At 38.6% G+C, this 26,480-nt stretch overlaps 1 protein-coding gene across 4 annotated transcripts in view; it reads left to right on the top strand.

Moving 5' to 3' along the window:
* Hecw2 (HECT, C2 and WW domain containing E3 ubiquitin protein ligase 2) overlaps positions 1-26,480 on the top strand; it is a 336,885-nt gene that overhangs the window by 205,788 nt on the left and 104,617 nt on the right. For 3 of the 4 annotated variants that reach the window (XM_048345051.1, XM_048345052.1, XM_048345053.1), the window contains 6 exons: positions 1,132-1,239; positions 8,360-8,454; positions 13,563-13,638; positions 18,980-19,149; positions 21,608-21,750; positions 26,369-26,469. In XM_048345051.1, coding sequence (XP_048201008.1) covers positions 1,132-1,239; positions 8,360-8,454; positions 13,563-13,638; positions 18,980-19,149; positions 21,608-21,750; positions 26,369-26,469 — 693 coding nt within the window. Of the gene's footprint in view, positions 1-1,131; positions 1,240-8,359; positions 8,455-13,562; positions 13,639-18,979; positions 19,150-21,607; positions 23,115-23,160; positions 23,503-26,368; positions 26,470-26,480 lie in introns of those variants that run through there. The other variant, XR_007210749.1, reaches the window with a different exon arrangement.

Consider the following 26,480-nt stretch of genomic DNA (forward strand, 5'->3'; position numbering starts at 1 on the left):
GTGTCCCTTTTCTTCATCCCATCTTCAGTACTGTTATGTCCTCAGTACTCAGGTTTGTTCATCTCGTTTTATTAAAGGATTTGGGGGGGGGTATGCTTAGCCCAACTCCTTGCTTACAAGTCAGCACCTCGAAGCTAGAACTGTACTTTTTATTCTTTGCTTCTATTTCATTGCAACATTGAGGACTCCAGTCAAGATCAAAGATGTTATCTTCTTTCCAGTCTCCTTTCTTCTCCCTGCCCCATTTCCCCAAATAAATGCAAATAGAGAAAGTCAGGGGAATAATCTGGTGGAAGGTAGCCATTAAGAATAGCCTGTATGGGGCTGGGGATATAGCCTAGTGGCAAGAGTGCCTGCCTCGGTATACCCGAGGCCCTAGGTTCGATTCCCCAGCACCACATATACAGAAAACGGCCAGAAGCGGCGCTGTGGCTCAAGTGGCAGAGTGCTAGCCTTGAGCGGGAAGAAGCCAGGGACAGTGCTTAGGCCCTGAGTCCAAGGCCCAGGACTGGCCAAAAAAAAAAAAAGAATAGCCTGTAGTGGGCTAGGAATATGGCCTAATGGCAAGAGTGCTTGCACTTGCATAGTATACATGAAGCCCTGGGTTCGATTCCCCAGCACCACATATATAGAAAATGGCCAGAAGTGGCGCTGTGGCTCAAGTGGCAGAGTGCTAGCCTTGAGCAAAAAGAGGCCAGGGACAGTGCTCAGGCCTTGAGTTCAAGCTCCACAACTGCCCCCCCCACCCAAAAAAAAAGAATAGCATGTAGCCAGACACTGGTGGCTCAGGCCTCTAATCCTAGCTACTCATGAGGCTGAGATCTGAGGACTGCAGTTCAAAGACAGCCCAGTCAGGAAAGTCTGTGAAACTCTTATCTCCAATAAACCACCCAGAAAAAGCCAAGAGTGTTGTTGTGGCTCAAGTTAGAGTGCTAGCTTTGAGCATAAAGAGGCTCAGGGACAGAGCCCAGGCCCTGAGTTCAAGCCCCAGGACTGCCAAAAAAAAAAGTGTTTATTCATATTTTCTCCTTTCTCTTTTTTTTTCTATTTGTTTTTTGAACTTGTATCAGTCTTTTGAGCTAAGAATAGACAGGTTAAAATTAAGCTGAAAGTGCCTTTTTTTTTTCACAGATGAGAATTCTCCAGCCAACTTCTGGGATTCTAAAAATAGGGGTGTGACCGGAACACAAAAAGGACAAATTGTGTGGAGAATCGAACCTGGTCCCTATTTCATGGAACGTAAGTAACTGAGTGTGAAATGTAATTCTAAACATTGAATATTGCATGTATTTATAAATATCTATAGTCTTTTCTGAATGTTATTATAAATGTTTTTAGTTCTCATTTCTATATTTATGGCACTATATACCACCTTGGGAAATATACTTAAAAATACTCACTAGGGAATATTCATTTATGTTAGGGGGAAAATGTGATGTGTGCATATATATACATACACAAAAATATGCATGAAATACATTTGTATTTGCATGTGCCTTATGAATTTAAAATATGTAAATTATTTATGGTTATTTTAATACTTTACACATTTGGATATATATATATATATACCTTTGTAATTGATATTTATATAGATTAATTTTAGAAAGGAGTAAGAACATTTCAGAGTTTTGACTAGTTACTAATTCTAGCTGACTGTTGATGGCTCATGTCTGTAATCCTAGCAATTTGGGACGCAGGAGACTGGGAACATAGTGATTTAAGGCCAATGCAGGAAAAAAGTTCTGGAGCACTTATTTCAGCCAATATCTGGGTGTGGTAGAATTTACTTCTTATCAGAGCTAGGTGGGAAACTGAGTTTGGGAGGATCTTGGTTCTGAACCAGCCCAAATAAGGAAATTTTCAAGACCCTATCTGAACAAGAGAAACTGGATATGGTGGTATGTGCCTGTCATTCTAGCTATGTGGGAACCATAAAATGGGATCACCATCCAGGCTTGTTCTGGCAGAAAATGAGATCCTACCTCAAAAAGACTCATAACCAAAATAACTAGAGAGAGACTGCCTACTCAACAAACATTAAGCTCTAAATTCAAACCCCAGGATTCTCGCCCCCCCAAGAAAGAATATAATTTGCCTTTAGAAATTATTAGTAGTAGTTGTAGTTTTTATTCAAGGTTTTGTTCTTTGCTCAGGTTCTGGAACTCACTATGTAGCTTTGACTCATGATTCTACCACCCTAGCCTCCTGAGTATCTGCTTCCTTATTGTCAGCAGGAAAGTACAGCAGCATAGTTTGCATCTGTGTCCTGGCCTTTACAAAGTGTTAAAGAGATAGACTGGGGCATACTGTCATCCATCAACTTACTGAGAACCAGAACTGAGTTAATTTGATGTTATATTTTATTTATAAATTCAAATGCCTGTAGAGTCCATAACTCATAGAGAGAGCTCATCTCTTTTTGGGTGTCAAAGTAGGGGAAGGGGTGTTTGTATTTGCCATTAACATTACTGAGTTGTTAAACTCTAAGAATTCAGATGTCTATGTGGAAGGATTTAATATATCACAGAGCTTCTGTGAATACTGGTAATTAGAGGATGGTACTTAATGAGTGATTAAATGGAAATCAGCTGGAAGCACATCTTTATTGAGGCATCAAAAACATATAACAGAGGAGGATTCTATTGTTGATGTTACCTTTAAAGTTCTAGGTGAATTTCCTTTGGCGTACGCTACGAGGTTACTGTATATGATTTTGGTACACTGGGTATTGTATATATACCTACCTGATGTAGGGAAGGGAAAGAAAAATGAGGGTGTAAGACATCACAAGAAATGTACTCACTGCCTTATGATGTAACTGTACCCCTTTTGCACAACACCTTGTCAACAACATTTAATTAATAAGAAAATATAATAGAAAAGGTTATTTTAAAAAGATTAATGTACATTTAAAGTATCAGATAATGCTTTTTTAAAGCATTTTTAGAGCTTTTTTAAAATCCTTCATCTACCCCCTATGGTTATATCTCCTTTTCATAGTTTCATGTGCTGGCTAGATTCTCTCTTTAAGTCTTAATTGAAGTGTAGTTTTTAAGGGAAAAATGTTTATAATATAATTGGAGGCAGAGGTGGAAGTGTGGAGAGGGGGGTGGCAGATAGATACAGCACAGCGGGTAGGAAAGTTTTGGCAACACAGAGACCAAGATTGTTTCTGGGAGGTTGGTTTATGAATGGTTTTTTTATTGTTATTATAAAGGTGATATACAGATACAAAGTTACATAAGTCAGGTAGCAAGTATATTTCTTTTTGAACAGTGTCACCCTTGCCCTCATTTTCTCCCCGTTTTTCCCTCCTGATGTCTCTTCCCCACAAATTGTATAGTTCATTTTCAACATAGTATCTAGTGAGTATCACTGCTGCATTTTGCTTACCCTTTGTCCCACCATTTCTGTGCTCTCCCATTACCCTCTCCCAAATAGATAAATTTATATACAAGACAAAAGGCATAGAAATATAAAACAATGACAAAGGAAAAAAAAAACAAGAAGCAAGATAACATAAAACCCCTTGTTTTCATTTCTTGGAGTTCATTTTGATAGACATAATTTTATATAATCATATGCACATAGCTATCAAAACTTCATGGTATTCTCCTATGACTATCCTCCTTTGGTCTCACTTTGTGAATGTCTACAGTCCTATATAATATCATGTCCAAGTGTATTATTTTTTGTCTCTTACCATCCAGTGTGTTTACTGGTAGATCTATAAGCACTTACTAATTACAACAAATGAGGGAAAATGTGGAACCTACGTTTCTTTGGGTCTCACTTACTTCAATTGACATTTTTTTTTCAAGCCTTTTCCTTTCTTTACGGATGGTATAATATCATTCTTTCGGATGGAATTGTCTGACTCTACTTGTTTATATTGGTGATACTAAGTAGTAAGGAAAATGAATGTGAAAAGTATGTGAGGGAAAAAGAATGTCATGAAAATGAGGTGGTTGTATGTTTTCTTTTTAGAAGGAGTAGCAGAGTGTGAGAGGCTGATTAGGTGAGGATTACCCCCTTATCCTCAGGGAAAAAGGTCAAACTACCTCACTCTTTGCTTCCAAATGCTGAAGAGAGCTGGTCGGGACTGCCGGTTGCTGGAATATGCAGATTTATATTACAGGGCTTATTGGGAGCACCTAGGACCAGGCAAGTAGCATGCACTGCTATAATCTGGAACATTTTTCAAGGGCAAAACATTACTAGAATATCCCATGTGCTACCACTGATTGTCTTTCTTCCCATAAACATATTAAGAAATTCATAATGTCCTGGCTGATTAGACTGTAGTAAATAGCAAATATAGGAAATATACATTTTCCAGAGAGTAAGTATAGTCAATAGTTAGTACAGCCAATATATGTCTTGGTTAGCGTTTCCTTTACATCTTTTTCTGTTAGTTAGTGGAAATAGGCACGGCATTGAAGCTAGGGATTAGGAATCAAATTCCTTTTCCTTTATTTTCTAATTCATTACTTCCCAGTATTAATTCTTTACACATAAAATTCAGAACCTTTCAGAACAGGACTGTGAAACTGGCAGTATGTAGTCATGTAATATTTAAAGACTGACTGAGGAGAGAATCCTACATTGAAGTGTAAGACACTGAATAGAATATCAGAACATTTCTACTTTTAATTAAGTCTACATGGATCAGAATAACAACTTTCCTAACATCTCCATCCTTACAGTATTAAAAACTAAATATAAACATGGTGGGTTAGAAATGAAGAATATGTCTTTTTTTTTTTTTTTTTGGTGACACTGGGGTTTGAACTCAGGTCCTCATGCTTGCTCTAGGTAGGCACTCGACCCCTTGAATCACATGTCCAGCCCTTTTTGCTTTTGTTAATTTCAGAAAAAGTTTAACATTATACTGGGGGCTAGCCTTGGACTCAATCCTTCTCCCTTCGCCTCCTGAATAGCTGGAATTATAGATATATACCAGCATGCCTGGTTAACTCATGTATTTTAGGTGTGAATCTTTAAAACCAGTGTCTGGCTGGGAAATCTGAATGTCGCTTCACAACATAATAAATTTTTCTTGACTCTGGAGCCGATGGTATGAAATCTGAAAGAAAATGAGAAGGATGTTTGGATGGCTTATAAGATTCTGAATATTGTTAATGTCACACCCTGAAGACTTAATGATATTTCAATATAGATTTTTATTTTCCAAAAGAAAATTTTTCTTTGCCTCATCAGAAGTTACAAACAAAGTGAAATTCTCTGAAAATTTATCTATCCAACTTCTTGGAATCTTAGAGCTGCCTAGGTTATTTCAGAAAGTAAGATGGCTCGGGTTTGCTTGGGTAACCCTTAGAGGAGGCAAGTTGTTCAGACTTAGATTATTAAAGGACTTAGGTAGGCATTTGAAGGAAAAGAGAGGTTTAGTTTGGGGTGAATGCTCTTCTTTAGCATCAGAGAGGAAAATCAGTTTTATCCAAACGTTTTTGTCCTAAGACCATCAGCTGTTCTTCAAGAAAGTGAGTGCATGCAGCTACTACATGGGCGTATCTGCACCCTGATCATCATCCTTCAGTCTCTAAGAGCTTTCCAATGTTGTATGAGTAGGTCAAGAAGTTCGCCTTATTCTACGTAATGTTTCACAAAGAATGGTTATTCAGTCATTCATAACTGCCTTCTGTTTTTCCTTCCTTCTGCCTGTCCATTACCTCCTTATTCATCAGGAAATACTGATTGCTAACTTTGCGCAAGGCACTGTTTTCAAAAGGTACTAAGTTCTTGGGTCAACAAGAAAAACTGAGAAGTAGTAGGCTTCCTGCTGTGTACTGAACTACTTTGTGATTATGGAGTAGAACAGCAAAACACTTATATTTGCAGAAACTAAGTACCATATGCACTCTCTTACTTGTTTCAGCCCTGCAAAGTAGATGGAGGATTTAGAAGCAACATTTGAGGTGCAAGAAGCAGATGTAAGAGTCTTATCTCTAAGTGGTGGCCCTCAGCCCCATGCCCTGCCAGCACAGACACATTTAGGAAGGCGTTTCATTGAGATTGGGGAATACCTCAGCCTCTTGACTTTATCATCAGAATCCCCACTCTAAACTTTCCATTCCTGAGTCCCTTCCCGCTGACCTCAGAAGAGTCATCTTTGGATGGAGATTTGGTGCCTTTCATTCTCTATCCTCATACTTAGTGTGGGTTCTTAATTCTCTGCTCTCATTAGGTTTTTTGCCACCTCCATACTGATATGGGATATCTTGTATTCTGATGGTTTTCTACTCAGGTGAGGAGGGCCTGGCCTTTCAGGCTTCCCAGGCCCACATTAAAAAAAAAAAAAAGACAGCTTACATTAATGCATCAGTGGCATGTGAGTATGCCACTGGCAAAATGGGAATTTATTCAAAAGTGTGAGAATTAAAAAAAATTTTTTTATTATTCTCAATCTGTGGTTTCTAAATAAAAGGGCTATGCATAAGATTCATAGAGGGCCATGCTGGGATAAGTTCCAATTAGCTTGATATTTTTTATATTGTTCTATTTCAATGAAATGGAATATTTCAAAGAAGGATATTCACATTCCATCCATGGCTCTAATTTATGTTGAACTTCTAGAAACCTGGGGAAATTCCATGCTTTGTAAAGAAGAACAAGTTACAAAGCACTGCCTAAGTGAATTGTGGCCCTATTTAAGGCTCTGGACAAGCTTGTCTTTGAAGTAGAACCATTTCTTGCAGGGAGTGGACTAAATAGACCACTATAGAATGTCATTGTACATCATGAGTTGAGAACATTGCACAACAGGAGATGAGACTGCTTTTTGGGTATTGTATATACATTTATCTGAATTAGGGAAGGGAAGGGGAACATCAAAATGGTGAGACAAAGAATAAATGGAAAAAATGCAACAGTGACACTCACAAGATAATATGTTGGAAATAAACTGTACAACTTGGGAGAGGGGGGTGGGAAGAAGGGAAGGTGGGAAAAAGGAGGGAGAAGGTAACAAATTTGACAATAAATGTACTCACTACCTCACATATGTAGCTATAACCCCTCTGTACATCACCGTAACAATAAAATTAAATTAAAAAATATTTTCCACAGGGAAGATATGTGAAGAATGTAATGTTAAACAAATACAGAAAATGAAAGTGACTATCTACCAGCTTTGTCACTAGTTTCCTTTCCCAAGGACCTAATTAGCAACTTCCCATTATCTGTTTTGTTTTGTTTCTTGTGTACATGTGTGCGTGTGCGTGTGTGTGTGCGTGTGTGTGTGTGTGTGTGTGTACATGAGTGTATGTGTGCTGGTCCTGGGGCTTTAGCTCAGCCTGAGCTCTGTCCCTGTGCTTTTTTTTTTTTCCTTCAAGGCTATCACTCTACCATTTGAGGCACAGCTCCACTCCCAGCCTTTGTTTTAGTGGTTAATTGGACATAAGAGTCACACCGACTTTTCTGCCTGGGCTGGCTTCAAACCACAATCCTCAGATCTCAGCCTCTTGAGTAGCTAGGATTACAAAATACATAGCCAGCAGCACCCAGCCGGTTTGTTAGTTTCATACATAAACCTATAAACCCATCCTTCTTCTAGGTATATGATAGGATGATGCTTTGAAATATAACATTAAAAGTTCCTTTTTCTTGGAAAGTCTGGCACAGTGTGGAGCACCTTAATAATACTGCAGAAGTGGTCTCAGGGAGACAAGTTCATAGTGAAGCTAGAGTTTTGCTGATCCTGTAGCTGAGGGTATTGTGCCTGCCTCTTTGCTTATGACACTCCTTACTCGTTACTCTAACAGTTTATTTTTATCTTTGTAGAGTGTTTCAAAGCATTGCTTTGTAAATCACTTTTCTGATATCTTTTCTTCACTCTATGTGTGTGTGTGCTCTCTCTCTCTCGCTCCATCTCTGTCTGTATCTGTGTCTATCTGTCTCTCTCCCTTTCTCTTAGCAATCCAGGGGTTGAACTCAGAGCCTTGTATGTGCCAAGCAGGCATTCTACCACTTGAGTCATGCCTCCAGTCCCTTTTATGTTAGTTATTTTCAAGCAAGGGACTCACTTTATGTCTACATTAGGCTGGGCTGCCACCTTTCTATGTGTTGTTGGACATGACAAGCATGTGCCACTGGCACATAGAATTTGTGCCTGCCCATCATCTCAGCATTTGGGAGGATGTGGCAGGAAGATTGTAAGTTCAAAGCCAGCAAGGACTACATTGAGAAACATCAAAAAATTTGGAAGGACATAAGGAAGGAAGAAGGAAGACAGGAGAGGGAGCCTGACAGGAGTATGATGGATTTCCTCAGTAGCTGCCCACATGACTTGTTTCAGTATCTTAATTGTTGTTGTTGTTTTTTCTTCTATTGCTTGTAGCGGAGATAAAAATCTGTTTTAAATACTACCACGGCATCAGTGGAGCCCTGCGGGCCACAACCCCCTGCATCACGGTGAAGAACCCTGCTGTGATGGTGAGTGCCTCTTGTTGCTGGCCTCCTGTGAGGGCCATGCGCAGACCTGAGTTCTATTTTTGCCTGTGCAGCCTGATAGGCTTATGAGAAACAATGGAAAGGAAACTCATAACAGTGTGGGCGCAGATTTAGAAAAGGAAATTGCTTCCAAGGCTGGCATCTCTTGAATGAGTGGGGAAATTTTTGGATATACAACAGTCCTATGTCTTAGCCTTTTGCAGAACATGTGCCTGAGGCACAGGGTCGTGAGTGTGCTGTCACAAGGCCTTAGACATAGTCGGGGTGGCCCATTGACAGGAAAGTGTGGCATTAGGTGAAATTAAATGAATTCAGATAGTAAAGGAGAAAAAGTTGCCATTTAAATAGTGGAAAACTCAACTTGCTAGTCAACTCAAGGAGGGGTGTAAATTGCTGTTCCTCATGAGGTTTTAGTGCGGGATCCCCTTCTTGCTCCTGAGTTGGGCTTTAATGCCTAATGGTGAACTGCATGCATTTTTGGAAAGATCTAGCCACTCCATGGAAAGTAACCCTTTTATTAGGTCCTCAGGCGAAGAAACAGATAGCAAATGGACGGCTAGGGAAACTGGTTGCGTTGGTCTGCTGAAAAGATCATGTTTATTCCCAGAATGGCATTCTGCTAAAGATTATTTTTCACAGTATTGTAATTTTACTTTTAATGACCAACTTTTTAAGGTTTACCATTCTCACAATATGCTTCTTCTCCAGGCTATGTGGGTGGTTGGACCCAAGAAGTTTAAAAAGACTCTTACAGTCCAAGTATAAATCCTTGCATGCGCACACGCCCAGTTCTGGGGCTTTGATTCAGGGCCTAGGCACTGACTCTGAGGTTTCTTGCTCAAGGGTATCACTCTACCACTTAAGCTACAACTGTATCCCAAGGTTTTTGATGGTCAGTGAAGATAAGAGTCTCTCAGTGTTTCCTTCCCAGTCTAGTTTCAAATCACAAGCCTCAAATCAGCCTCCTGAGTAGCTAAGATTATAGGTGTGAGCCTGTGGTGTCCAATGAGATTATTTATTTAAGAAATAATTTTTTATTATTATTAATATTATTGTTTTGTTTATGTGGTTCTGAATAATTGAACCCAGGGTCTCATATTTGATAGGCAAATGCTCTACCACTAAGCCACATTATCATCTTTGAGACTGATTTCTTAAATCACAAAGTAGACCCTGCATCTGAAATATTGGAATTGTCTAGACCAACCATGTACTGTCTTTGGTAGTACCTGTGCCTATGAATTAAACAGTCTTTCCTTTTCAAACAAATATCCATTGGATGCCTGCTAGCTACAAGTCATGGTGCTCAACACTAGGGACTAAATGATAAGAAAGATATAGCTGCTGTTCTTATTGGCCTGGTAAACAAGTTATTTATTTTAGTGATAATTGAGTAGGGAGAAGTGTAATGAAGCTATGAGACCCTGACCAGGAAAGTCCTGTAAAACTTCTCTGAAGAAGGCAAGGCACAGTTGAGAGAAATTGGAGGAAGAATAGAAGTTACTTAGGAGAAGAATGTAAGGAAGGGTATTTAGACAAAAATGTCAGATTAAAACTAAATTTGAGCTACATTGTAGCAATTGTGGCATGACACATGAGAGAATACCCTGTGTTACTGTGTGACTCATCGAAGGTCATAAAAAGAACAATAATTGTGGCCTGCAAAGTCTTCCATGTCACTGAGCAGGCAGTGCCCTCATTAATGTTCTAAAAAGAAAAGTTGCACAGATTAGATGAGTTTAGCTATACACAAGACAAAATCTTTGAATTGTATGGAATGAGACAATAACTAATAATACTAACAAGCATTTTTTGGATTCAGAGATTTTCATACTTCAGAAATTTCAATCTCAGATGTCACTGAAGGCAGTTGGAGTTTATAATCTCCTGAATATTGATTTTGTCCCATTAATTTTATATTGAAGTAAATCTATTAAAACCTGTGGATAGTTGGGAGATCATTAATTTGCTTCAAACAGATTTTAGAGCACCTTAAAAGCTTCATCTGTATAGTACTGCAATAAGAAAGCAATATTTTGGTTCAGAGATTCTCCAATGGAATTCATGTGTCATGGATTCTGGATCAAGCTGGAAACTACATGGTCTTTATCTAAAATTGGCAAGTGTTCATGTGAATAATTCCTTTGGGGAGAGATGAACAGTGGACTTTAATAGCAGCATGATTCTCCTCGCCGTTCAAGTATATGACATGTGTTTAGCTATCCTGACTGGTTCACAGCATTGATATTCACAAATCTCACACCATATCATTCTGCCATGGCTAAGTGCATAGAATCAATCTGTAAGGAAGGACACAAACTCCACAGGGAAAAGAATGAGTGGGCATCCTAAATATAAGGTCTCCTTTCTTGCATATCCTTTTGCAATGAATCAAGAATAAAAAAAAGAATTCTGTCATCTCTGCCATTTGTACTTTGATGTCATTGTCATTCCTCAGAGTACACAGTGATATGAGTCTCAGGCCCCTGGAACAGGAAATCCTTTGGCTGTAGGGCTAGATTACGGCCACCAATCACTCACTACCATGTATTGTCTCAGCATTTGGTTGAGAAGTAAACTTGACAGTGTTCCTTCTTGATTTTCCTGGAATGAATTGGTAAAGTTTATTTAAAACCTCTCCCTAAACGCTGAGTGCAGATGTGTTTAGTACCATTAACGTCCCTGTGTTTAGTGATAACATTTGGTCTTTCCTGGCTTGATTATAGCAAATGAATTCTTTTAGCATCTTCTCAGAGAAGTCACATGGGACACTTTTTCTGTGAATTCCTCAAGAAGGGGTTCATATTAGCCTTTTGCTGGATGATGACATACATCTGGAAAATGAAAATTGGGAGCAGTTTTCTTTTGTTCTTCATGTTTTATAAGCAATATCCCACTTAAAATGAGTATGTAAGAACAAAGATGTCACGTTCTTAGAGGGCCACTTCCCACTGGGAAGTGGGGTCTATTTGGAGTAGGCCTGGTTTCCTGCATCTAACTATGACATGATGAGGAAAAGAGCAGTGTACTGCATGTCAGTCCGTTGTCATCTTCAGTACGGTCCCATGGTCAGGGGTTGTTCCTTGCAATCAAAGCAGGACAGGAAAGTCACCATTGCCTGTACAGTTTGCTGCTGCCTCTGAACACTTAATCTGGGTACAATGAGTCAAAGGAATAGGAAAACAATATAATAAATCCTGCATACTTGTTGGGCAATAGTCGTATGCTTGATCATCAAGAAGCTGATGGTATGAAGGGGATGAAATAGTAATACCTAGATGGCTCCTTGGTATGTTGCACATATTAAGTGAAATGATAACACTGAAGTTAAATTCCACCCCAGATAGCAAGAGCTAGAGAGAAGGCAGACAGATTTCGAAACTTGTTTAGAATTTCATTTGTAAGTTTTCATTTTTGCTTGGATTAGTAGTGATAGTTTTTAATTTCCTGATGGTATGTGATTTTTATAGGAGTATGGAGAGCACAGCAGAGATAAGGCAAAGGAAAAATTCAGAGAAAATCAGCACTAGACAGTAGTGAAGGTAGTAAAGGCAGATTTTTAATTAGGAATTAAGGAGTGAATGAGAAATAGATCTTAATATAGATTTGAGCCATTCCAAACACAGCAAAGAAAAGTGGAAATTTTTAGTCAAGGGACAGTGGATGATAAATGACTAAGAAGAAGGTAGAACAATTCTTGCTAAGCTGACTAACAATTCCTGCTAAAGACAGGCCAAAATGATCAGATATTACCTGGAGACTGTTGGAGGGAAAGGAATTTGGTTATATATCAATGGTGATTACATTTGGAGGATTGGGTTTCTCTGTAAATGACAACAGGGATTCTTTTTTCTTCTAGGACTCAACTCTTTCAAGATGGAGATTAAAACCCAAGGTCAGCTCTAGTTGAGCAGAGGACTCAAAAGAGCTTGGCTAAAATTTGGTCAGGGAAAGAACCTTGATTATAGGATTTAATCTGAACTTCAGAACTAAAGTATGATTTCTATTTTATAATATGGTCTGCCTTCAATTCTGTGCCTTCCAATATTATGGACTTCTTTTTCAGAGTTTCATGAGGTCTTTCTTCCTAGCACATTGTAAATTGTGCACTATTGCACTTAAATTGAGATAAAATTGCTATGTGGTCTATCAATTACTGGTTTCATGTGATATATAATTTGCCCAAAAAGTTTTAGAAAAAAAAGATCAGCACAATAGCACCACAATTTCCTACTACTGGTAACTATAATAGTGTGTGTCATGTACCTATAGCTCAACAGAACAGGACCCTAGAAAGGAGGTTGATAGGCACCTTGTTCAGATTTGAATATGGAGTGTCCCCCACAAATTCATTCATTATAGCATAGGTCTGTAGCTGATGGTGGGGTTTGAGAAGGTTCTGGACATTGCAGAAGATGGAGCCTGGCTGGAGGAAGTAGGTCATTAGGTACGAGTGGTAGGGGAAGGGATGTTTTCCTGTCCCTGGCCTCTTCCTGTCTCCCTTCTCTTTGCTTCCTGTCATCCAGGATATATTGCCTTGCAAGTGGCCCACAATCAAGGAGCCAAGTGACCACGAGCTGAAACCTCTGAAAGTCCAAGCCAAAAGAAATTATTTCACCTTTACATGGTTTATGTGGAATATTTTTCCATAATTATGCAAATAGTTAACAAAAAGGAAAAATTATGTACATAGGAAGGACTATTTGGTTTATTATAGGTTTTCCAAATAAAACAGAACAAATTCAGTATTTGCTTTTTAAGTTAAGAGAATGTTTAATATAGTGGCAATCATATAAGTACATTTGCTACATATAAATTATACTATTAGGAATGAAGGGACCTAAAATAGAATGATTTCTGTTCAAATGAGATTTCAGAGCTCATATTTATTTTTTATTCTGGGTGAAGAGTCAGTGTAAGCATGACCGCTTCTCTTGTGCTTCTGTTCCAATATTTGGAAATTTGAAGACATATGGCACAACGCATTTTGGTGAAAACATGGTTGTATTTGCAAATGTATGTAGTTCACTGGGAAGATTGGGTGGCACAATTCTGTATAAAGCATCAGATATGTATCTTTTTCTCTTCAGATGGGGGCAGAAGGCATGGAAGGGGGCGCCTCAGGAAACCTGCATTCTCGGAAGCTTGTCAGCTTCACCTTATCAGGTAAGAATTTCTTTCCATGTGGCATCCGATTTGAGACTATGTGATTTCAAAGATAGAATAATCACTTCTTTCTACAGACTCCTAGACATGATAGGGGAAATGCTAAGACTCTTAGGTATGATCATTTGTTTTTTAATTAGTCATACTTCTAGATACCCAGGCATATATCTTATCATGATAATACATATTATTAATGTAAATTCAGAAATTATTTTTTCAACCAAAAATTATAATGAAAAAAATCACTGAAACTGTAGTATAGCACGCTAAATTTTGCTGAGTTGTTCTGATTCTTTTAATTACTTTGTTCACAGTTCAAATAGAGAAAGAAAATGTGAAGACTAGGAGAAAAAAAGCTGAAGCATATTTGTGTGTGTGTGCGTGTGTGTGTGTGTGTGTGTGTGTGTGTGTGTGTAAGAATGAACATAATAATTGCAAAGTATAGTTGGGTGCTTTGAAATCCAAACTACCAAGAAAGCTGAGAGCTGAAGATAGTGGTTTAAAGCCACCCTGGGCAGGAGAGACTGTGAAACTCTTATCTCCAATTAACCACCAAAAAGCTAAAGTAGAATGCCAGCCTTGAGTAAAAAAGCTCAGGGACAGTGCCCAGACCCTGAGTTGAAGCAAAAAAAGAAAAGGGCTAATTGCTTTTGTTTTTTGCTTAATGGAATATTTCAATTGCTTGTGGGTTTATAATATAGTTAAACACTGCTTTTCAAATTATGAGTTGGGACACATTTGTGTTTTATGAGTTTGATTGATTTAAAACAAGCAATTTTCTTAAAAGAAGAGCATACCAGGTACAGGTGGCTCATGCCTATAATCTTAGCTACTCACGAGGCTGAGATCTGAGGATTATGGTTTGAAGCCAGCCCATGCAGAAAAGTCACTGTAAGACTCTTATCTCCAATAAACTACTCAAGAAAGCCAGAAGTGGTGGTGTGGCTCAAGTGGTAGAGCACCAGTCTTGAGCCCAAAGAGGCTCAGGGACAATGCTTAGGCCCTGAGTTCAAGCTCATGGACCAACGAAAGAAAACAAAAAAAGAAGCGAATAATATTAGAGTTATTATCAATGGTATTTCCCCTCTGAAACATCATACAAACATACAAATATTTTTCAATGAAAGTTTATCATGCAAAGGAAAATTTACTTTCTACATAGGGAGATGTCAAAATGTTTGAACACCATTGATTTAAAAAATGAATTGATAGTGATTAACTAAAACTTTTTAAAAAAGGATATAAACTGACAGGAATGTTGAATTTGGCCTAAATATATTGCATGCATATATGAAATATTACAATGAGTCTCTTTTGTACAATTAATATATGCTAATTTTTAAAGCATAGGAAAAGGAATAAGAAAATCAGTCTTTGAATTGAACTGTGTATGTGTGTGTGTTTGTGTGTGTGTGTATGTATGTGTGTGTGTATGTATGTGTGTGTGTATGTGTGTGTGTATGTGCATGTGTGCCAGTCCTGGGGATTGAACTCAGAGCCTTGTCACTGTTCCTGAGCATTTTTTGCTCAGGGATGGCCCTCTACCACTTGAGACACAGCCCCACTTATGGCTCTTCAGTAAATAATTGGAGATAAGAATCTCACAAATTGTAATCCTCATATCTCAGGTTCCTGAGTATCTAGAATTACAGGCATGAACTGCTGGCAATTGGCTAAATTGAACTTTTTTTTTTTTTTTTTTTGGCCAGTCCTGGGCCTTGGACTCAGGGCCTGAGCACTGTCCCTGGCTTCTTCCCGCTCAAGGCTAGCACTCTGCCACTTGAGCCACAGCGCCGCTTCTGGCCGTTTTCTATATATGTGGTGCTGGGGAATTGAACCCAGGGCCTCGTGTATCCGAGGCAGGCACTCTTGCCACTAGGCCATATCCCCAGCCTAAATTGAACTTTTAAAACAGATGGCTGTACTACAGCACACACACGTGCACACACACACACACACACACACACACACACAACTTAAAGTATAACAGAAACCTGTCTCTGTAAGATGTTTTGTTTTCGTTTTTCCCTTAGTTCAATGAGGTTAGTTTTTTAAGATAGGACCTCACCGTTTGCCCAGATCAGCCTAACTATGATCTGCCTATTTTACACTTCCTGCTGTAGCTAGGATGACAGACACACACCACCATTCACTGAGATGAAGTTTTGCAAACATATTTATCTAGTTGGCCTAGAAATACAGTCCTCTTGATCTCAGCCTTCTGTATAGCTGGGATAACAAGTATACACCACTGTGTCCAGCAATTGGTCATTAATTTTTCTCATACTGTCGTTGAACTGCATTCCTCCAAACCTCCCCCCTCTGAGCTAGCTAGGATTATAATACATGTCACCAGTGCTCAGGTTAGATCCATTTTTCTTGGCTATAAACATATCTCAAGTGAAAATAAGCAGTGAAAGCACTGAGATCTTAAGAACAGCACCTCCACAAGGCATAATTGTCACATAATGACAAAGGGTTCACATCTCTTCATTTCCGATCTTTGCATCATCCTTTCTCCTCCTAGTAGGTGCTTAATATGAATGTAGCTTTTGCTTTTGGTCTCTAGAAAGTCTCTGAGGTTGTAAATTGAAAGCTTAGGTTTCAAATATACTTTGAAATCCTTAGGATTTTAAAAATATCTAGGTTTTCAGAATGACACTTAAAAGTACTACTTTTAAGTAGCACATACACACCACACACACCCACATAGCCCCATGGTATACACATGATGTTTTAACATACTCTATGGATTGCTTAGTTTGGGCATACTGCCCTATGATTTCAGTTGATCTGAATCATTTAAAACACATCCTTCATGTATTAGTTTTGACTTGACAGGGGATTTTTACTGACAAGGAGAGAATGACCATTTGGTAGGTAAAAGTCTTAAGGCATTTTCCTCAAAGAAAGAAAGCTTTGGGGCACAGATATATGCTTCTTTAAATACTTCTTCCAGCATCTCATTTCTGTTCACCAGGCAGCTGGCTACTTACCATCCACTCACCTCCTATCCACAGTCATATATTGGCAGATAGTATACAGAAATGCTAAAAGCCATAGATGAAAGAATTCTATAACGCTGATTCTGAAAGAATTAATCTGGTTGTAGAAGGATAGTGGATGTTAATATTTATCTGTGAGTATTAAAGCACCATAGAAAGAATAGTTGCCTGCAAATGTGCTACTTATCTAAGGATAAGTAAGGACATAAGTAATGAAACCCTATGGCTAAAATGAAAATTCATTCTGATTAATATTTTAAGCCTCATCCAAAGAAGGCTGTAACTAGAATATTTAATGTGCCATATTTTTTGTGACTTTGAGTCCTGTCTTGGCCTGTCATTGAAGTGAATATTGTTGAGCAATAAATCATATAAAGCCAAAAAAGAAAGAATGCAAGAGCAGGAATGAGGTAAATAAAGGGAACTGAATTATCAGATTACAAGCAACTGGCAGTTTATTATCTTTACTAATAAAGATTAGAGTAATAAAATGAAAATGTGTATAGTACCTCACTGAGGAAAAGTTTGGTATCAGGGTTGTCTAATCTTGATACCTTTCATCTGGGGATTTAACCTTCCAGTAGAATGCTTTTTGTTTAAAGCTTTAGTTTTCTGATAAATCGCTGAGGTTTTGAATGAGGTGATTCTGCCATTGTGGCAACCATTTTTGTCTATGTTACTATAATAGAAATGTCATGTACTATAATAGAAATTCCTCCTTTGGAAGTAGATTTAATATCTGAAAAGTATCATTTAGTCTTTGAATCAGAGGCAGGCGTACACCACAAAAAAAAAAAGGCAAGAAAATAAATGTGTAAATTGCATTTTCTTCCCCAAGCTACTTTGTGCTAAAGGAAATCAAGTGAAAACATGTAGCAACAATAAGCTGACAGTGTATTGCAAATGTTGTGCTTAATAATGACTGCACAGTTTATGACGTGCCAGGAATGGAGATTGTAAAGATAATGAGATTATATCATTTTTTTCTAAATTCCTGGCTCATTTTTTACTCTTCCTTTCCTTCTCTTATGGCTTTTCAGATTCAACATCACAATATATTTCCCAGTGTTTTTGATATAAGGCCCTTTTGATTGCATATTTCAGTATTTGCTGACATATTGAAGTTTCCCCCTCTCCTGCATGTATTATGTCATTAGGCAGTCCTCATCTGTTTCCTTCCCATGGACTGGCCATGAGTTCTTGTCAGGCATTGGTCGGCGTCCTCTCGGGAGTATATCCTAGAGAGTAGGCCACTGTAGGCCATTTTGTCTTTCCCAACAAAAGCCTTCTATTTCAGGAAAGCGTTTGTGTGAGATGACCTCCTATAACAAAGGTTTTGGCACAGCCTTTTCTATACCTGGTCTAGGTAATCTAAAGGCCTCCATGGGACAAACTTTCTGGAGTGCAGTGTATAGGAACTCCTCAAGATTGTTGGAAACTACATGAAGTTCCTTACGGTCTTCCAGAAGTTTTCAAGGTCACTTAGCTCACAGAGCTATATCCATCAAATCAAAGGTGTTGGGCACCCAGCAGAGTCAGCTTTAGTTCCTGACATTTTTGTGTCTGTTAGCCTGACCATCTTTAAAATGTCTCCTCACTAAAAGGCCTCCAGCTAGGACTTTTAAACAACTCATCATGAGTTGTTTCATGATGTCAAACAACAATCTGTGGATCTAGGGTAGGTTTTTATAAGCCATTTATCAAACATTTAAGTACATTTGCAGGCTGTAAGAAAATTAACTGCAGAATTAATTATACGAATGAGTAGCATTCACAATGTTTTAGAAACATTTCTGATCAACTTTCCTCTGACATTCATCACATACGTTGAGTATGTATGACATTTAAAACAGGATAAAATGAATGTGTACTTTGAGTTTCAATCTGTAATTAAATTTAGTTCAAACTTGCTTCTACTTATTCAAAAGTCAAACTTAGTTCTACTATACAAGAGTCATGTTTTTTTTCATTTTGGAATATGTTTTTCAATAAATTGCTTGTTAAATATTTCTCTCAAGACATTGTCTAAAACTCTGTTTTCCAAACCACATTATACTGGGAAAAAGATGGTGGAGTTGCTCATGTTGGAATACAAAGGTTTCTCAGGAAAACTCAAATTTAAGAGTGTGAAGTGATGCTTAGTGTTTGGTGTCATTTTTGCTTTGCAACCTGTTAAAAGGTTTAGAGTATTTTGAGATTATTTAAGTACAAATTGTCTTTGAGCTACTTGTTCTAATCTGGATGCATGGACTCTTCCTTTCTGTTTTCTTCTTTTCCCTTCTACCTTTCATTCTCTCTCTCTCACTCTCTCTTTCTCTCTCTCTCTCTCTCTCAAGATCTTAGGGCAGTTGGGCTAAAGAAAGGGATGTTCTTCAATCCTGACCCTTATCTTAAGATGTCCATTCAGCCAGGGAAGAAGAGCAGTTTTCCCACCTGTGCCCACCATGGGCAGGAGAGAAGATCTACTATCATCAGCAACACCACGAATCCCATTTGGCACCGCGAGGTAAGATGACCCTCACGGGGTTTCTACCTGACAGACCAGAAGCCAAGTTCATCTGAACTCTGTGCAATGGTAGCTGTTTCTGGATGTGGTCCCAACCCCCTTCTTGGGAAGGTGGTACAACGAGAATGAGCAATTTCCATTATGAAAGCCACATCTATCCAGACTTGAGTGAAGCTTTTTACCCCAGGTGCACTGGTTAAGGGTCTAACAAAAGACTCAGAGATCAAAATAAATAGCCTAATGATTTTTTTAAATAAAAAGTCATCATGAACAAAATATTCAAATAATATGAGCCAGAATCATGAAAATATTGCCTTGCATAGATTGACATTTCATACTAGCACATATTCAGACCCCATTAAAGACATTTTTTAGTCTGTGGTCTGTGGCAAGTGTTTGGTGAATTTCTGGAGTTTTGTTAGGTGATCTATTCAAGGAGTTGCCATCCTAAGTGAAGACAGATTGTATTAAAGGCTCAGGTCTGTTATGCCACTTGTCATCTTTGTGTGCCAAATTGGTGAAGTCAAGCAAAGGGTTTTCTCATTAGACCTATGGAAAGTCAATGAAGAGACGCCACAGCATTTCTCATTGAGTGAATGAGTCGACTTGAGCTGCCCTGCCATTATTTCAGGGATACAAGGCCTGTTTTCCATAGGAGTGCTAAAATGTTTCTTCTGAGCGAACCTTTACTGACAAAGAAGTTACACAATTAATTACATCCTCCTCTGAGTGTTTAATGGCAATACCATGCTCTGACATTGTTGTAGAAACATTTAATTGGAGAGAGGTAATCCAAGGGAACTGAAACCCACTGGAGAAAGGTATGGTGGAGACTTGCCAGGCAGCTCCCTGTCTCCTTGGGCAGCTCTTGTGGTGATATGAATGGATGACTTATTGGCTGTTGTTTTTATTCCTGGTCTAAAAAGCTTAACTAGTAATGGCAAAAAGACTCCTAAGAACATACGACAGAATATAGCCAGGCTTCAAAGCTTAGGGAGTATAAAAAATATCTCAATATAAATCTAGAAGATACCTAATGGATATGGTAATGAAATACACAGTGATTATATTTTTCTAACATATTTTTGTTAGTACTTGGGTTTGAACTCAGGATTTCATGCCATACTTACTAGACCATTTGAACCACATCTCTAGCCATGCATTTTTTTCTGGTTGTTTTAGAAGCCAAGTCTGGTAAAATTTTCTTCCATGGCTGGCCTTGAACCACCACCTTTTAGATCTTAGTCTCCTGAGTGGCTAAGATTACAAGCTTGAGCAATTGGTGTCCAACTTGGCTAGCATTTTATTTTACTTCCAACTTACTTTTGGTATGGATGGTGGGGGTTGAACCCATAGCCTTGTACCTGCTAGGTAAGCTCTCTACACTGAGCTACATTCTCAGCCCTCCTAACATTTGACCATATCACCAGTGCAAGTCTGCTGGGGGGGCCTGAAGGAAGAGATTATTATCTCTCCATTTTGGTAATCTAGAAACTACAACTTAACATGTTTATATGATGACTACCTATTCAGAGGCAGAGGGACTTTCAATTTGGCTTTCTTATTCTAAGCAAGTGCTTTCCTCCATTAAGCAGAGTGCTCAATTGCCTGGCGCTCTGTAGATCTCTAGTCATTATGACTAAACCGAATGGTGCCTAACAAACAAGCCAGCAACCTTCACAGCACAGTTGCTGTATGGAATGTCAGAGAAAGTAAAATGCTTGTAGTTCAGTTCCCATCTCTAACACTTGCTTATCCTGAGGTCCTGCTTTACAAAGATAAGTAGGGTCTTTGTTGTCTATCCTTACTAATGTCCAATTCAGTTTTCTCTAATTGCAAATCTTAAAATAAAACAAAACAAAAATCTCATCTTAACTGCATGTTTTTAACTTCCTGGCTCAGAAGAAATGACCCTATGTATTTTATAAATATATCTTATAAACTTAAGTAATGATTCAATATATACTTTGTTTTATTTAGGTATAGAGCAGGGAAAGCACAGAACTCTATAGCTGTTCTATTTTAACCACTAAGTGAAGAAGTATTTTGAACTATCTTTGGAACTTCAAAATCCCATGAGGTTAGGAATTTAGATGGCCATTAATCAAATAGGTAATTTTGAACCATCCCATAACAAGATAATAAATGTCAAAGATTAAAAATACAACACATGTAGTGACTACTAAAATTTGATGGTGCATAACTGAATATTTCATGATACTCCCTTGTTCTGTAACCAGAAGGGCTATCCGAATGAAAGAGCTTATTGTGCCAAAGATTCTTAACAACTGTTTTTTAATTATTAGGAATGTTAATGGCTCCTAGTGACTATGAGACTGACAGATATTTATAGCAGTGTGAACTCAGCATGCCATTGGAGTTTCAAGACATGTCAATTTCCTATTGGGTCACATCTGTCTTTATTTTGAGCCAACATGTTACCTGTTTTTTTTTTCAGAAATATTCCTTTTTTGCACTTTTAACTGATGTCTTAGAAATTGAAATTAAAGACAAATTTGCCAAGAGCCGTCCTATCATCAAGCGTTTCCTAGGGAAACTCACCATTCCGGTGCAGAGACTGCTGGAGCGCCAAGCCATTGGGTAATCTTCTCATACTTTCAGGAATCTTGTTGGGATTATCTTGTACAGAAACAACTTACATGAAGGAGGTTAATCTTAGATATTTTCTTACTGGCTTAAGAAATGATAGCATGATATGTTTAAAAATAAATCTACCCTTATAGTAATTAATAGACTGGACCAAAGTACTTTGTTTAAATTATATGCTTTTGCTCTTGTTATCTGTATCTTTTTCAACATGCTATCTTACCATGTTCAATTTTGAGTTATATTGAATTCTTGCTATAAAACTATCTCCCTACAGCAGAATTCTGTTGCTAGGTGTATATTTATTTGGTTATTCTCCCGTCAAGAGAGCCTGATTTTTGTTCCTGTTAAACAACTTGGTTTAGAGCCTCCTTAAAACAAGATCTAGTTTAGTTAGTATTCAAGTGAACTCCTACACATATGCATGCAGTCCGGCACTGACAGACCTTTAGAATGTGATTGATAGCTGTCTCTTTCTAAAAGAGTAACATAGCCAAGAAATCATCAAATGCCACCTCCATTCTTCATGTGCATTCTTTCACAGCAGGGATAAACAATCTCGGGGCCACAGGTGCTCTGAGGTGGCACTGGAGGAGCATCTTAGATATCTATTCTCTGAAGGAGAGCATTCTGAACACATGGTGTGATCATAGCAGCAGTAGCAGCAACAGGCACACCAGTAGTAGCTAGTATGCGCACATACCAGCAGCAGAAGTAATAATCATGTGAGATGCTAGATGTACTCAGTTAAGTACATCACATTCATTTGTTCACCTAACCTTCTCAGCAACTCTTAGAGGATGGGAAATGCAATAATAACCATTCCCAAGATGAGAATCTGAGGCTAGCAAGTAGATAGGATTTCAGTTCAGATCTGTCTGCCCTAGAATCCTGGCTTCTTTGAACGGCTAAGGACTGGCTGTTATTGTCTTCATAAGGCTGATCATGCATATTCCTTCTGGCAAGTCACAATTTTGGGGAGCTTTAGTTTCCTCATCTAAAACTAAAGACTCCACAATCTCTAAGGCTCTTCAAAACTGGAATCTTAGAGACTCAAATTGATTTTGATAGACTCTGTGGACTCTTAGAAGCAGTTTGGGAGATGGAGAAACCTCATGAAGTAGGAACATTGTACAGAGTTCTAGCCGTGTGATTTTCCTGACAAAAGCTGGCAGAACACAATTATTTTATGGATAATAATTATAGCTTCTTGAAAAATATCTTTAGGGGCATCGTAAAATTATTTGTAGGATTTATAGAAAGTGAAAGATTAGTGAGAAATTAACCTCAGTGCATGTCCTATAATATGATTTAATTTATGTAATTATAAGAATGCAATTTATATATGACACTTGATGGTGGTGTTAACTCTATGTATGCCAGCAAGCATGATCAAGGCAGAAGTAAAAGCTTGCCAGTGACTGAATGCGTTGGTAACTTTCTGTCTTTTGAGATAGTGTTAGAGAACTAGGCACCTAAAGAAATCCTCATTCTAGATTCCATGTGTACTAGAAGCAAGTCTCGTGTAGATTCATAAATATCAGAACTGTCAGATATTTCTCTATATGTGGACTAAAAACAATGCAGTGATACCACATATAAGCATATTCGCTATTAGCAGCTCAGTCTAATAGGTCTGATGTGATGATGGTTGTCCACTAAACAATTGATACATTTCCTAAAAGTTCTGTACTTTAGTTATGTGTTTGGCAGGCTGCAACTCTGAAATAGAATGTTACGGGTTGAGGTTTTATAGGGTGAGCTAGAAGACTTTACTAAAAACCTTTTTGGTTTGTTACCAGTACTTAGGTTTGGATTCAGGGCCTTGATCTTGAAAGGCAAGTACTGTCCTTTGAGCAATGCTTTAGTCCTTTTATTTTTTCATATTGTTCGTACAAGGTCTCATGTTTTTCTTTTTGCCAAGGCTTGAGATTACAAGTGTGTGCTGCAATGTCTAACCTGTTTTAGAGACAAGGTTTTGCTTACTTTTTGCCTTGGCTGGTTTTTGAATTACAGGTCTCCTGTTTCTACTTCCACTAAAAACCTGATTGAGAACACTTGTTTGAATGTGACATTTTTAAAAAGCATGGCCTACTTTCTTCTCAAACATGCTATAAATTCCTCTGGCAACATCAATGACAGAATGTCCTGGAAATTAATGAGGGCATAATGTTTTCATGATAATATATAGTAATCATGTGTAGTATGGTCTTCATATTGATATGTCACACAGTAAGAAGCAGTCATGAGGGGCTGGGAATATGGCCTGGTGGCAAGAGTACTTGCCTCCTACACATGAAGCTCTCGGTTTGATTCCCCAGCACCACATATATGGAAAACGGCCAGAAGGGGCGCTGTGGCTCAGGTGGCAGAGTGCTAGCCTTGAGCGGGAAGAAGCCAGGGATGGTGCTCAGGCCCTGAGTCCAAGGCCCAGGACTGGCAAAAAAAAAGAAGCAGTCATGATGTCACCAAACAGACCAGGAGAGCCCTTGACAGCCATTTCACACATGAGGAAGCCCTTACTCCTCCAAACGTACTGAGCAGGGAGGTTCCAGTAGAGGAACTGGGTTCCCTTTCACTTATAGTTCTTGTCTCCAAGTAAAAAGAAATTAATTTGTTAATTCATTTACTGCATATACAGTAAGTGCCTACTAAGTGTTAATCACTGTGTTGGGAGTTGGACATGATAAGTAGAACCCTATCTTTACAATTCTTCTGAAATACTCATTTCCTAACTAAAACTCATTGCTTCTATCCACCCTCAACATTAACATTGTCCCTTTACTTTGATTGTCCAAGGAAGAAGGGTCAACTTGTTTTTAACTAGTTTGTGCTAATTTACTTTTAATTAAAGCCCCTGGGCCCAGTGAGATGGGCAAGAAACAATAAGGCTGAGAGCAGACTTTGCGATTGGCAAATGCTTCACTGGATACTTTGTCAAGCCCTTCTGTGTGACGACGGCCACTGCATAATTCTGTAAACATGAGAGAAAAGGAGAAAAAATACACAGGTGCCATTATGCAGATAATAGCCATTACGTGACGCCTTGTATTTACAAGTGCCTGTATTATTAAACTTTTACTGAAATCAGCCCCCAATTCACCAAGCACATATGAAAATGGGAATGTGGTGCGGCGACTAGAGAGTGGGGTTCTGTGTTAGATGACCTGCTCATCCCAGGCCTGCAACTTCATAGTTGGCTGGTTCCACCTTCCTTCCTTCCTGGAGAAAATGGGATTGCTGCTCTTCTCCCAGGTTGCTGGGAGAATTAAAGGCGATGATGTAAGCAAAGCCCTCAGCAGTGTCTATGTACCACACAGTAAACACTTCCTGTGGGGAAACACTAAGCCCCCATCAGGGGGAAATATCAGCACATCATTTCTAGGAAAAAAAAATGAGCAAATCTCTAACAAATTCTTACTATGAAGGCAAGAGGATTGTTAAGAGCTGAAGTGGGATTTTACCTTCGTATTTGTTCTTTTAAGCAGACTTTTTAGGATTGTTTTTAAGCATACTGATTAGGATTGCTTTTAAGAGATACAGAAATATAAAAAGTTTTGTAGGTTAATGTGAAATAGCTGGTGAGAGACTCTAGTCTGTACAGTAGGGCCAATATTAGGCAGACATTGCATTTTCCTTCTAAAATAACCACTAGAGGGCAGTGTGAGAACAGAGCTGATGGGTACTGGTCTTGGGGTCTTAAATGCATTAATTGAAATAATGTAGATTCAAAGGAGATCTCAAATAGTGTAATTTCTTAGAAAGCCAAAATCAAAGTTCAGAAAAATAAAATACCAGGAAGTTGGTACTTGAAAGAGATGAGGTGAAAGGGAATGAAGAGGAAAAGGGGGTTAGGGGGACACCAGGCAGACAAAAATCCAATGTATATCCTACAAAATTAAGAAGAATGAGGGAAGGGTGGTGAGGGGAAGGATGGGTGAAATGTTGAAAGGGGTGACACTGATCAAGATATACTCATAACTGTCTTGTTAAATGGCAACTTCTTTGGACAGCTACTTAAAAGATAGTAATTTAAAGATTAAAATAAGGATGAATCATTTGATTTCAAATAAAAGTTGCTTGCATTAAGAAAACAAAGGAATTGCAATGGACTTTCATAAATAGACATGGGTTTGAAAGAGATGAATAACTCTACCCTGAATGACACTAGCAATCCAAACCTGGCACTAAAAATATAACAAAAACTGGGCAGCCCCAGATGTGGACCACAAGAGATCACTTGGGTTCTCCTACCTTCATCAGCACTGCTTACAAGCAACCCAAGAATCAGTGACAGGTCAGGACCCTTCATCTGAGGAAAGAGAGGCCAGTGAAGAGAGAAAGGACATTCACACAGCGAGGGCTGGGGTATGGGGGCTGCTCTCTAAATGTGGCTGTTCTTCTGTTCCTATTCCTTGGGTTTATAAATATTCATTTGCACAAATAAATAATAACAATCCAATGGGCCATATTATGCCTTGAAACTCTACTTTCTTCATGTATGGATCTGAAAGTTTTAAGGGAAGTAGTTTTAAGGTGGTCTGTGGAAAGAAAGTGAAGGCTGGAAGGAAAGAATGTAGTGAGGCTGAAAGGACTTTATCTCCTCCGGCAGTGACCAAATGCTCAGCTACAACCTTGGCAGAAGGCTCCCGGCTGACCACGTGAGCGGCTACCTCCAGTTTAAAGTGGAAGTCACATCTTCTGTTCATGAAGGTGAGGGGTTT

This window comes from Perognathus longimembris, chromosome 4 (assembly GCF_023159225.1).
Source record: "Perognathus longimembris pacificus isolate PPM17 chromosome 4, ASM2315922v1, whole genome shotgun sequence".
Taxonomy (NCBI): Eukaryota; Metazoa; Chordata; class Mammalia; order Rodentia; family Heteromyidae; genus Perognathus; species Perognathus longimembris.